Raw genomic sequence first — 13,349 nt, 5'->3', positions numbered from 1 at the left:
AGTTTTCTGATGAGGAAACTGAGACACAGAAATGGCTCCAGGGCCAAATAAACTTTGGCCACGTCTAATTCCAAAAGTTGAGCAGTTCCCACAATGCCCAGCTACTGGCCACAGCAATGGAATGTGGAGAGAGGGGTCAGAGTGATGGCAGTGGATCACTTGGCACTGTTGAGTTTAAGGGCTCCCTGGGGCCAGGTGAGTGTTGAGATTGGAGCTGAAAGATTTGAGGGTAGTGCCTAGAGGAGAGCGCAGAAGGTGTCAGGCCCTAGAATCTCAGCAGAGTGTCTCTCTGTGTATAAGATGTGAGGAAGTGCACAGTAGGTTGTGAGGAAGCCCACAGTAGGGCAAGGACTCTCAGCTCCTCCGGGTTCACAGCTTCCCTTTGCCTTTCCACCTTGAGACCCAGGAAGTGATTGACGTGTCACCTGGCTATAAACTCATTCGAAATCGGGAACAGATTTCGGTCACCTTGGGAGATGAAATGTTTAGTAGGAAAAAGGACTTGGAATCCAACATGCTGAGCAAAGTCAAATTTTCCAGGTAAAGTCATTGGTTCCTCCTGCTGGCTCTGCCCAGCTGGTCCGCCCTGCCTGGCTCCGGTTACGCACCTGACACCCAAGCCCAGGCCACACGTCCCTGCTCACAAACAGCTACAAGGATGGGGGGGGGGGGTCCCAGTTAACGTGACTTACACTAAAGAGGAGAATGTTCCTGCCAGGGAGGGAGAGGTGAAATACTCAAAACCAGTCTGGATTCTAAGTGTGGGAATTAAGAACGAAGCCAGGGTTTCTGGCAAAGGTAACATCTAAATTGTTGGCAGCGGCTGCCTCTGCGAAGGGTTGACATGAGGTCACGCAATGGAGGCCTTGCGGTTACTAAGCTCAGATGGCTCAGAGAAGTCAGAGCCGTATCCCTGACTTCCCATCCAGTCAAGGCTGAGGTAGGGATTAAATCCCCCCATCTTTTTTTTCTCTTCTCACTTCAACCCACCACCCGCTGCAGAGAGAGAATGGCTGATATGCCCCTTAGTCAAAGTAGTATTCCTAGCTACCTCTTGGTCTCCTAGGGAGGCTGTCATCAGTGGCAGAGTGAAACTGCCCAAGCTCATTTTGTCCCCGGGTAAACGGTGACTATTGTTTAAAGTGAAGATCATGCTCGCTCTCTCCTCCTTCATCCCTGCTCTTGTTTTCTCACCTGATGCCTTGTCTATGCCAAGAGAGAAATTGGCAATGCCGAGGAAACAGAACTGTTAGTTATTTTTACAAAACTGTGTTTGTTTCTCAGTTTCTCTCTTAACCCGGCTCTCACACAAATAATTGAGACTCTTATGTTTGTTTAATAATAAGCTTCACAACACAATAACTGAGCAGTTATTACTCTATTCTTAACCCTCTAAGCTCATTTGGCTTCCTCCCAGCTTACATCCCAGAGATACTTATGCTTTATAGCTTTCTTTGCTGAGCTCTCTTTCTTGGTCCCTCCAGGACATCTGCATCCCCTACTTCCTCCTCTAACTCCTCCTCCCCTGGCTGGCAGGAAGTTCCGCCCTATTCTCTCTCTCTCCGGTCAACAATTGGCTGTAAGCTCACAACACTGAGACAGGAGAGTCTCAGAACAAGGGTTGCAACCAGACATTGGTGGTGCAGAAATCAGCATTTAAGTCACACAATAACCTTATGCCTAAACAAAACCTCTTGACCTAAGAACTGCATCACAGTGCTACCACAGTGTCCCCTCCCCGGCTAAATAGTTCACAGATATCATGGAGCCCTCCCCCCCCCCCGTGACATACAGCCATTATGTGTTCTTAAAGCACTTTTGAAAAAGCCCTCCACCCCAGGAATGGTTAGGCACACCTTTAATCCCAGCTCTTGGGAGGGACAGGCAGGCAGATCTCTGTGAGTTCGAGGCCAGCCTGGTCTACAAAGTGAGTCCAGGACAGCCAGGGCTATATAGAGAAACCCTGTCTCAAAAAAAAAAAAATATATATATATATATATATATATTAATACTAAATTACTGTGTAACTCAAGCTGGACACAAAGTCACCATCTTTGTGTTCATTCACTTAAGCCTTCTCTCTGTCCCATCCATGGCCGTACCTTGTCTATGGTTGGCTGTCAGCATCAGTCTTCCCAACTTTCTCACTTCCTAGTCCTCTGCACTTCTTCTCCCTCTTGTGTTCAACTATTGATAAGCTCTGATAAGTGTCCAATGTATTCTTATTTCTCTTCTGCTAAGTAGGGTACCACACCACACCCTGATCACCTTAAGGGCCAGGTACAAGGTCCAACCGCCCTACTATGAAATGCTTCATTCAAGACCACCCTCCATGCATCCCATGCCATAGTGGCAGAGCAGGGCCAAAACAGACCAGAGCCAGGCAGCTCGGAGGCCTGGCTGGTATGAATAACAAGCTTCGTTGGTGATGGCAGTGTTTGTCCCACAGGACTGATATCATTTCTGATCTTGAGGAACAGATCTCTGAGTTGACGGCAATAATAGAACAAATGAACAGAGACCACCAGGCCGCCCAGGAATCGGTGAGTGATCCTCGCACTCACCACGCTCCCAGGACTGACAGTCTCAGATCCTCTAAGTGCCAGGCGCACGCCAGGCACTTCACTGTAGTGAACCATGCTATCCAGCTGCAGGACTCGACAGTGTTTCCCTGCGATGTCCCCATCCAGCACTGTAAGAACTCACAGGCACTCCATTCCTGGGGATCTCCAGGTGGTCACACCGTCCCCTCCATACTGGAGACACTGATGATCCTCCTCCACCCCTCCACCCCTGCTCTGGCCACTGTCATGAGATAGGCCAGTGTCAGAGGTCGCCAGGCTAGTGCTGCTGACCCCAGCATGTGGATGCCTCCCGTGTTGTGCGAAACCTTCTAGAAAGCCCCAGAGTCCACTCTCTGTGGCTATTAAGCTCTCAGAGCCCAGACTTGAGAGTCAGCTGGGGTCCTATCACAGTCTTGAACCTTCTTTTTTTTTTTTTTTTTTTTTATTATCTCGAACCTTTTTAACGGGTGACGTTTTGAACATTTTGGTCATCAGGTCCAGTTTGGACTCTTTCTTCCTCGGCTCAGGCAGGTGTGCCTGGCGACCATAGGGATGGAGTGACAGACCAGAGCCGTGCTCAGAAGCATGCACCCTGCTGTTACTGAAGTGAACCTCTCCACAGCAGCCTCTCGTGCTGGTTTGTCTGAGGCTGTCTGAACCTCTGATTTGTTATTGTATTTTCTGCAAAACACTGCTAGGTTGATGTCATCTTCTATAAGAAAAATTGGCATGAGCTTCAAGCAAATTCACATTTTTTTTCTAAAGATTTATTTATTCATGTATTTTGTGTATGAGTGCTCTGTCTTCATGCACACCAGAAGAGGCCATCAGATCCCATTGCAGACGGTTGTGAGCCACCATGTAGTTGCTGGGAATTGAACTCAGGACATCTAGAAGAGCAGTCAAGTGCTCTTAACCTCTGAGCCATCTCTCCAGCCCGCAAACTCACATTTTGACTCACCAGCACAGGCCATATAGAAGGCAATTTTTTAGACTGTCTTTATGAAGCTGGGGAGGGGATGAAAATATCCCCACTTGTGTGACCTTTGAAAGGTCTCATTGCATAATCCAGGAAAACACCGAGATGGCTTGTTAGGGGTAAGTTTTTAGAAGAGTTATTAACACCGTGGACAGACAGACCACAGCGTGGCAGAGACATTGAGGGGTTCACATCCCAACGCTTCAGCGTGCTGCGTCAGGCCCACAGTGTGGAGGAGGAGCCTGGAGCCAAGCTGTTTCCCCAGCAGAGGGCAAGGAGGACAGAGGACTGTGTGTGTGACCACCGGGAGCCCTCTGGTGTGGCTGCAGTCTGTCTGTTGGTTCTTTTTGACTCTTCCAGCCAAGTCTCTTGCTAAATAAGCGATTCCCAAGTGTGAAAGAATCCAAAGGTCACAGGCTCAGTGGGTAAGAGCCCTGTCTGCTCTTCCAGAGGTTCTGAGTTCAATTTCCAGCAACCACATGGTGGCTCACAACCATCTACAATGGGATCTAATGCCCTCTTCTGGCCTGTAGGTGTACACACACGCAGAGCACTGTATACAAAATAATAAATAAATCTTTAGCTGAGCATGGTGACATATGCCTTTAATCCCAGCACTCAGGAGGTAGAAGCAGGTGGATCACTGTGAGTTCAAGGACAGCCTGGTCTACAAAGTGAATCTAGCTCAGCCAAGGCTACACAGAGAGACCCTGTCTCAAAAACCAACCAAACAAAAACCCATAGAAGGAACCAGACCCAGTGGCAACGCAGTAGAGAACTGGTGCCTGTGCACCACCGACATGCTGGACTGACTAGGCACCACCGCTGTGTGTGCTCACTACAGAGCACGCCCAGGAGAGGTGGCACAGGGTGTATCCCCTGAAGGGAGGGGCTTCAGAGATGTAGATCAGAGCGGGCAGGGGTGCAGCATGCTGTGTTAATGTTGGCCTCCTTTCCAGCTCTCCAACGAGATGGATCTCCGCTGCAGCCAGATGAAAGAAAAGTTTGAGAACGAGAACAGGTACGCTCCGCAGCCCAGGCCCGTGTGCCGTGTGCCGAGAGAGCCCAGGCTCCTGTGCCCTGGTGGGATTCCCCTTCCCCGGGGACCTCTGGGGGGGCGCCAAGCGCTGCTGATTATGGTGTGTGGGAGCCGCGTCCTCAGAGAGCAGGCCTCCTTTGAGGCCACTGAGATGAAGCGTTTCATGTTTTGTGTTCCTGCTTTTGTGGCATTCGCTCTTTTCATTTCCATTTGTAATTTTCCTTCTTACAGGTTGCTGAGAAAAGGCTATTTTGTTCTCCATGAAGCCTCTGTCATTCATGATTTGTTTTGAGGATGTTCTCCTCACTCCTCCTCCTCCTCCTCTCTTCCTTCCTCCTCCTACCTCTGCTTTCCCTGGATCTTAGATCAGGGCCTGGGCAACCAGAGGAGGAAGAGGTGGGAGTGGGGGAAAAACTCTTTTAAAGCCCCGAGGCTTCCTGTCCAAGCTGAGCAGCCCAGGAATCCTGGTGAGACACAAGCACCTACTCACTGCACCATCCACAGCCACTTGTTCTTTATTACTTTCTGATTTTTTTTTTTCACAACAGTTTTGGGTTCTTGACAAAATAGAGTCTGAATTCCATGCTTAACGCACATTACGCAAAATAACCTCATTACAGAACAGCCTGTGTAAGCAGATGAGACTTTTTAAAAAAAAATGGTGCTGTCTCAAAAAAGAAAGAAATCCTCTCAGTAGTGAGAACACGGGTGGAGCGGGAGGCCATTGTGCTAAGTGAAATAAGCCAGGTGAGGACAAGTTCTATGAGTTCTCATTTATAGTTGAAATCTAAAACTCACAGAAAACAGAATATAGATGGAAGGTTACTGAGGCTGCTCAGGGAGAGGTGATGGTCAGAATTTAGGCCAGTGCTTCCACCAGGCCTGATGCCCTGGATTTGATCTCCAGGGACAGAACACTGAGTCTCTCAGGTTATTCTCTGGCCTCCATGTATGCATATACACAAGTGCACACGCGCACAGGCACACGCACACACACCATGCACACTAAATAAATAAATGTAATAAAAATGTTTTAAAGTGTATAAAAATCTCAAACCAGGAGAAATAATTTTTCAAAGAGCTTGGCAGACCTTAGGGCAGTAATAATATTGTGTTCTTCAATTCTGATTGCATACAAGTAAGTTTTAAGGCTGGAGAGACGGCTCAGTGGTTCAGAGTACATGCCGCTCCTGCAGGGGGCCTGAGTTTGGTTCCCAGGCCCACAACTGCCTGTCCAGCTCCTGGGGATGCAATACCTTTTTCTGGCCTCTGCAGGCACTACACTCACTTACACAAACCCGTGAAGAGACACGTATGTATAAAAAAAAATTAAGAAACAAAAAACTTTTTTAAAAGGAAAAAAGTGAGTTTCAAATATGTTTATTACATTAAAAAAATTAATCACTGAGTTGAGGGTTGTGTCAGCTACATTGATTTAGTTATTCTACATTTTTATTCATAAATTAAAACAGTGTGTTTACTGCATAAGCGTTTGTAATAAAATAATCATTTATAATAAAACGGAAATCCCAGGAGAAACAGCATCCCTATTTGAGCCACAGTATTTTAGGCATTGATGTATTTACTTGTTTCATTGTTTTTTATAATAGTTTAAAGTTTGTAGCAAAATTACCAGAAAGGCACAGAGTGCCCACATACCCTGTGGGTCCCACCGTATAGCCTCCCTCATTTTCAGCATCCTTGAAAGATGTTACAATTTGTTACAATTGTTGATACATCGTTATCACCTGTTTGGGAGTCGCCCCTGAGGCAGAATATCCTTTGTTTGTGTGGACCTGTATTCACTGTGAGACAGCTGCACACAGTAGGTTTACTATCTTACTGTGCTCCAGCTATTAGTCTCTCCAACCCCTTTCTAAGGCAAAACCTAGAAGCCACTGATTGGTTTTTATTGTCTCTACAGTTTTTGTTGCTTAATGTTGGAATACTGCTTTTGCAAATCAGCCTTTTCCCCTTTAGTAACGTGTGTAAGTTTCTCCCCTATGACTTAAGGCCTGGAGGCGCTCACTGTCATACTCCAACGCTATCAACATATGAATCCTGGGACGGGGAGGGAGGGGGGAGGAAGTGGAGGGGGGGAAGGTGGGGGGGTCGGTGCTGAACTTGGAGTCCTAAACTTATTCTGGGTGCTTCTACAAAAGAGCTGTAAGCAAAGATTGTTGACTATTGAGGGGAATCTGAGGCCCTTGCCCAAGCCCTATTCAAAGCAGTGACTGCAGGAAATGCCTCACTCAGGATAGAAACCAGAAGAATGCTTCAGGAAGCGAGGGTGAGGATAGAGGGGGAAGGGCAGGTCAGTGCAGCAGCTCAACTCCGGACTTTGTGTTCCTCTACATGGGGGGGGGGGTGTGCAGGGGTGGGGGTGGGGGGTGGTGGCACCTGCTCGCAGTGTTCCTGTGGCCCGTAGAAGAGAGCTTTGGGGAGTCAATTCTTCCACTGTGGGTTCCAGGGATTAAATTCGGGTTGCTAGGCTTCCGCAGCAAGCACCTTTGCCTGCTGAGCGCCGTTTGCTGACTCTTTTCACCAACTGTCCCACAGGGATCTCAGAAAGGGTCACAAAGTGGAGCTTGAGAAGTTAGAGAGCAGTTACAAAGACGCCTTGAAGGTGGAGAAAGCTGCTGCCCAACAGAAACTAGGTACTGCCTGGCCCCCGGGGAGGGAGCCCAGGAAAGGTGGAGCCTGGGCCCTGGTGCCCGTGGCCATGGCTTGGCACAGGCAGACCTGTAACATTTCCGATCTGAAGCTCAGGGGGTGAGAGTGACTAAGAACGAAACTGGAAAGCGAGAGGACCATGTCCTTGCTTTTCTCTGAAAATGGACTTTTTTTTTTTCCATCAGTGAAGTGAGAATGTGACATTTTTTAAAAGTGCATTTTAAAGCACTAAAATTATATCATTATGATTTCTTCGAGGTTATCGCTCATGTAAAATGTAAAATGGTGGTGTTTTATTAAATCCTAGCTGGTGGACTGTGATTGCAGGGCTCTGTAGGATGCAGGGCTGTGCTGACCGTATGGCACTGCTTACACTGCTGTTGGGGAAAGCAGAACATGTTCCCTTCAGAAGATTCTGGGTTTATAGACTAATGTCCAAGGGGAGAAATAGAAACTCTAGGCTTCTGACTGGATTTTAAGTTAGTGTCTTAATTATACTTTGCTTGTTTTCCACTTTCCTAAAGAGAATGTGTAGCTTTCCTAACCACTGTAAAGGGGGAAATGTTACAAAAAGGAGAAGCAGACGCATGCTGGGAGGTTTCCAGATGCATGCTGGGAGATTTTGTTCCTCCTTCACACAGGTTCAGATTACCCCGGGGGGGGGGGGGCTTTTATTAAAATGGGCTGAGCACAGCATTTGAGTTTCGAAATCTCTTGAGAAGCAAATTTGTCAGAAAGTACCAGGCCCTGCCCCAGAGGCCCTGTGTCAGTTGGTGCAGGTGGGATCCGACATCTGGGTTTGGGAGTCCTGTGAAGGTTTCGTCACCCCAGGGAAGAGCGTGGGTGTGGTGCTGAGGAGGACATGCGAGTTTTGGAGAGTGTGCCTGTTGCAGGACTAGTGATGACCTTGTTTTCTTTTTGTCCAGAGGAGCTGAGCAAAGAATATAAGTATCTGAAAAATATGTTTCACATGTATCAGGTGAGAGTCTGAGAGGAAGAGAAGTAAGGCGCATCCCTGGCCGACTACCCGGGGTTCAGTCTAGACCTGTGGAGAAGTCTACACCGTGTCACTCTTGTAACCAGAAGGAAGTATGAGCCCAGTGGCTTCCATGCTTGACAAACCAGCCATGCAACTCTGAAGAGGCCTATTGAAAAAAAAATGTGTTTGTGGTCATGAAAGTAATAGCTGTTCCTTTTTTTTTTTTTAATGAAGGGGGCAGGGATAAGGGCTGGAGAGATGGCTCCTCAGTTAAGAGCATTTGCTGCTGCCCTTCCAGAGGACCCTGGTCCGGTTCCCAGTGGCCACATGATACATGATGGCTCAAAACCATGTGTAACCACGGGGCCAGGGGTATCCAGTGCCCTCTTCTGGCCTCCTTAGGAATCAGGCTCATAGACATCCATGCAGACAAAACACTAATACACATAAAACAAATAATGTTTGTATTTTTTTTTAGTGGAAATAGCAACAGTAACACCGAAAAGAAAGGATTGCCATTCCCTATAGGGAACCCCTGCAAACACCTGGGCTTCATTAAAGCTTTCACTGAGAGTGGGCATTTTGGGGGGGCACCTTTGAGAGCTCACTGTCTCCTCCCCACTGACCATGTGCTGTTTCAATCACCTGCTGCGACAGAAAATAGCCCTTTGAACATAGTTGACCCTAGCAGTGGAGTGCTGCTGAGAGGGACGAACGGATTTGAGGCCTTTCACAGATAGGGCCAAATTGCATTCCAAAACGTCTTTCCTCCTTCCCCCCTCCACGAGCTGAGCGCTGGAGTCATTCCCCTTGTCCCTGCGCTGGCCGGGTTTGTTGTCCACTTAACACAAAATAGACCCACCTGGGAGGAGGGAAGCCTCCTTTAAGAATGTCTCCATTGCCTGTGGACACGTCCATGGGGCATTTTCCTGTTTAATAATTGATGTGGGAAGGCCCGACCCACTGTGGGTGGGGCCACCTCTGGGCAGATGGGCCTGGGGTGTATAGGAAAGCAGGCTGAGCAAGCCACAGGAGCAAGCCAGTAAGCAGCAACCCCTCCTCCCCGTGGCATCAGCTCCTGCGGGGGCGGGGGAGGGGGTTGGGGAGGGGGGAACGGGGGACGCAGAAGCTAAATGAGACAGTTTCCTACCCAGGTTGCTTTTAATCAGACTGTTTTATCACAACAATAGAAAGCAAAATAGGACAATTCCCCAAGCTTGAGGAAGTCCCAGAGTTACAGCAGGCTGCCTTACAGATAGATGCAGAACCAGATGCGATTCTGTGATACAGAGAGCCTTACCCATCGTCTTCAAAAGGTGTCGAGATCCAGCAACAGAGGGGGCCCCCTCAGTGCGGCCCAAGTGAGGGGAGAGCAAGGCCCCAGGTACCGCGGCCACCTCGGCAGCGTTCCCGTGTCATCGCTCTGTTCACGGTTCCCTCGTGCCTCCACAGGACAGCATTTACGACGAAATGGAAGATAAGTGGTCGCGGCGGAAGGCGGAGTGGGAGAAGGACGAGAAGATGGAGAGGGAAAAGATCCTGCTCCAACAGAGTGAGTGACGCAGCAGCTGCTGGCTCTTCTGATGACAAGAGTCAGAACGCAAAGACAGACGAACCCTCCTGTCCACCTTGACCTTGACTTGAGGGAAGGGGCCTTGGGTTTACCGAGGGCGAAAGGCCAGATGCTGAAGGTCTGAATAAGAGGTGCCTGGAGTCACTAGGAAACAAAGAAGGGAAGGCTTTTTTAAAAACAAACAACCAGACAAACAAAACTTGTTTGCGCATCATGGGCTGCAACAGATACGGGTATCGTAACCCATAAGGAAATGTAGAAGCTGGGCGTGGTGGCGCATTCCTTTAATCCCAGCCCTCGGGAGGCGGAGGCAGGTGGATCGCTGCAAGTTCCAGGTCAGCCTGGTCTATAAAGTTAGTCTAGGACAGCCAAGGCTACACAGAGAAACCCTGTCTTGAAAAACTAATTGTGTGTGTGTGTGTGTGTGTGTGTGTGTGTGTGTGTGTGTGTTTCAGTATTTCTAACACTTGACTAGTGCATAGATCATGCCAAGTGTTCCATAGATGCAGCTCACGCCCACTGAACTTCCCAAGAAATAGGAAGAGGTGGAAATTGTCACTTGGTCTAGAGGAATAACTGAGACAGGATGGGGCCTTCTGCACGCCTGTGCCAGCTCCGTTCGGTGGTTAAAATCCAATTGATGACTGGAATGCGAAGGCTTCTGGGAAAGTCAGCTCCCCTAGTAAGGACGGCCCAGGTAGGGCAGTTGAGGCTGGGAAGGAAATGTGACAATGCATCTGTTCAGGACTTTGCACCAGAGGAGTCCCAGACTGCAAAACGATCTAAGTCCAGGTAAAACCCTAATTTGAAAAACCAGAATTTAGCTTTACATCATGTAGGCCCAAGACCAGAGTGACCCAGTCAGCCCAGAGACACCCACCCACCCCTGCGGCTGGGCACTGAGGGAATTTGTGTTTGGTCTTCCCTTCCTCTTGTTTGGCACTGGGGCTCGGCTGCCAGGTTTTCCAGTCCTGGGAGCCGGTGACCCTACCGCTGCCCCAGGCCTAGGCATGATACTTTATTATGAAAACGCTAGCTAGCCAGGAGCTTTAAAGAGGAAAATGCCCAAGAAAGCACAGAGAAAACAATGGCAAGTAGTAGTCAGAAGCAAAGCCATCCACCACATAACCGAGCTACTGCCATTAAGCCTACATGGCTCCTGTCACTGCCTCCCTGCCTGTCAGGAAGGAGGCTGGCCTCACCCCAGGCATCTCCCCAGCTGAGGGTCAGAGTGGTCAGTCCCAGGCTGAAAGGCCCTTAGGTTCTGTCCCGTCTGGAACCTCTTCTGTGTTCAGTTATTCTGGCTTTGCTCTGGCCTGCCGTCACCTACATTTACAGACAAACCTGCTTTCTCTCTCTCTCTTTCCCTCAACTCCACAGAATATGAGATAATAAAAAAGTTTGAGTTAGAGTCGGAAGAAGAAAAGAAGAAAATGAACGAATCCTTGGGTGCTATCTTTGATAACTTCGGTCGAGAGAAAGAGGTAACAGGATGCTCGCTGGTTGAGATGTGGTCCAGGAGGTGCCGCTGAGCCTGGGGGGCCTGCATACCTAGGTGACTTTTTCCCCCCTGTGAACATATTCCTCCTCATTCCACCTTCCTGGAAATTTATGCAGAAAGAATGACTGTTCTGGCTTGCTTTGGGTTGCTATGGTAAACCATGATCAAAAGCACACCAAAGGAAAAGGATTTGTTTCATCTTAAAGGTTGAAAGCCACCCTCAACTTCCAATGCAGGAAAGCAAGGCAGGAACTTGAAGTGGAAACCACAGGAACGCTGTTTACTGGCTTGCTCAGCTGCCTTTCTTAGACTGCCCAGAACTACCTTGCTAGGTAGGGATGGTACCACCCACAGTAGGCTGGGCCATCCTACATCAATTGGCTGTCAACAAAATGCCCCATAGGCATGCCCACAGGCCAATGTGGTTGTGGTGATGCCCAAATTGAAACTCTGGTGTCAACTAATCAAGCCATGTTGACCAAGCCCAGTCCTAAAGGCCAAAGTAAGACAGGATCCGATATACACCTGCTGCTAGCCAGGAAACAGAGGGAGACTGACTGTGTAACACATCTGTGTTAGCATGCCAGCCCCAAACACTTCACATGCCAGATCTCTGAGCTCTTGGATGCACTAAAGGTTTCCTGGCAGCCAATGTAGTCGCATCAGAAAGCCAGAACTCTGTAGCTAGCCATTGTCCCCATCAGGCCTCCCAAGAGACTAGAGGACCATTCTGGGGTCAAGTATTAGGCGTCACGCCTAATTAGACAAGCTGTAAGCTTTCTTGGATTCCTCCATCCTTTTCATGCAAAATGGGGTGTTTGTAATATTCTCAATATTTTGAATATTTCACTTATGTGTGCATTTCTAACCATCTAATTCCTCTTCCATTTAGCCCATCTCCTTCACACTTGCCACCACAGCCACAATTTATCAGTAGTTTTTGTTTTGTTTTATTTTGTTAAAAACAAAAACCCTGGCCAGGTGTGGTGGTGCTCACTTTTAATCCCAGCACTCGGGAGGCAGAGGCAGGCAGATCACTGTGAGTTCAAGGCCAGCCTGGTCTACAAAGCGAGTCCAGGACAGCCAGGGATACACGGAGAAACCCTGTCAAAAACAAAACAACAACAACAACAAAAAACCAACAACATGTTCTGATAGCATAATTTATCATAAAATAGCCGCAAACACAGTTGTTAGTCATCCTGCAACATGAAAATCAACCTTAAAACATTTGTTGAAAACCAAGTGTAGAAAACATTCTTCTCCGTGAACCTCTAAGGACAATGCAGATGCCAAGTCAATCGTCACATGATGATTGAGCAGGTTTTTCTTTTCTTTCTTTTGTTTGTTTGTTTGTTTGTTTGTTTTTATTCTTTTAAGTTTAAGTCGCTTCAGGTAAAAGAATGTCGTTTCCCACACACACCGTCTGTGAGCTCTACCCAGTTTCAAAGCAAAGGTGCTTTGTCCTCCTGAGCCACCAGAGAGGATGGCTTGGCCATTCCTCTTTCTGACAGGTCCTTGGCTTCTTCGGGAGAGCCATAAGGATGGGCTTCTATGGAACTGAATTGTGACAGTGTGATGGCTAAAGAGACTCCATTTTATGCTAGGCATCCATCTTGGTACACACTAGGTGTTTGTCTCTGACTCCAGTCCCTCTGACTCCCAGCTAGACGTGCACAGCTGTGACCATGGACTTGTTAGGATATGAGTGACGGCTTTGTGCCTTCTACAACTTGCTCTCTTCTTTTCATGTCTCGCTACTTCCTTCCCTTTCATAGTTGATGAAATTCTGCCCTGAGTTTTCTCTCGGCAGGATCTTGTTCTCTTTTCTTGGCAAGCCTCCCTTCCTGTGTGGTCCCGTGGTTTTGTGGGTACCCCGTTTCTGTCCTGATCACTTTCTGACTCAGAATATCTGACTCAGCCTGCCAGCGCCATTCCCTGCAGGCACCCCATCTGGACCACTGAGTCACCCGCTGCTTTGCCTCCAGCTTCCTCATCCTTCTTGATCCTTCACCATCATCTTCACCCAACAGAAAGCTCT

General features: G+C 48.3%; 1 protein-coding gene across 7 annotated transcripts in view; it reads left to right on the top strand.

The window, feature by feature from the left end:
- Positions 1 to 13,349, top strand: part of FLACC1 (flagellum associated containing coiled-coil domains 1) — a 31,987-nt gene that overhangs the window by 7,900 nt on the left and 10,738 nt on the right. For 6 of the 7 annotated variants that reach the window (XR_014778551.1, XM_084778704.1, XM_084778706.1 and 3 more), the window contains 7 exons: positions 401 to 540; positions 2,450 to 2,543; positions 4,503 to 4,564; positions 7,142 to 7,239; positions 8,182 to 8,234; positions 9,687 to 9,786; positions 11,188 to 11,291. Coding sequence is in view for 6 of the 7 variants with exons in the window: in XM_084778704.1 (XP_084634830.1) it covers positions 401 to 540; positions 2,450 to 2,543; positions 4,503 to 4,564; positions 7,142 to 7,239; positions 8,182 to 8,234; positions 9,687 to 9,786; positions 11,188 to 11,291 (651 nt within the window). In the remaining variant the exon portion in view is untranslated. The remainder of the gene's footprint in view (positions 1 to 400; positions 541 to 2,449; positions 2,544 to 4,502; positions 4,565 to 7,141; positions 7,240 to 8,181; positions 8,235 to 9,686; positions 9,787 to 11,187; positions 11,292 to 13,349) is intronic. The other variant, XM_084778705.1, reaches the window with a different exon arrangement.

This window comes from Acomys minous (genome assembly GCF_964271855.1).
Source record: "Acomys minous genome assembly, chromosome: 4".
Taxonomy (NCBI): Eukaryota; Metazoa; Chordata; class Mammalia; order Rodentia; family Muridae; genus Acomys; species Acomys minous.
The sequence above is the reverse complement of the archived record's forward strand: the minus strand, read 5'-3'. Positions and strand labels throughout refer to the sequence as shown.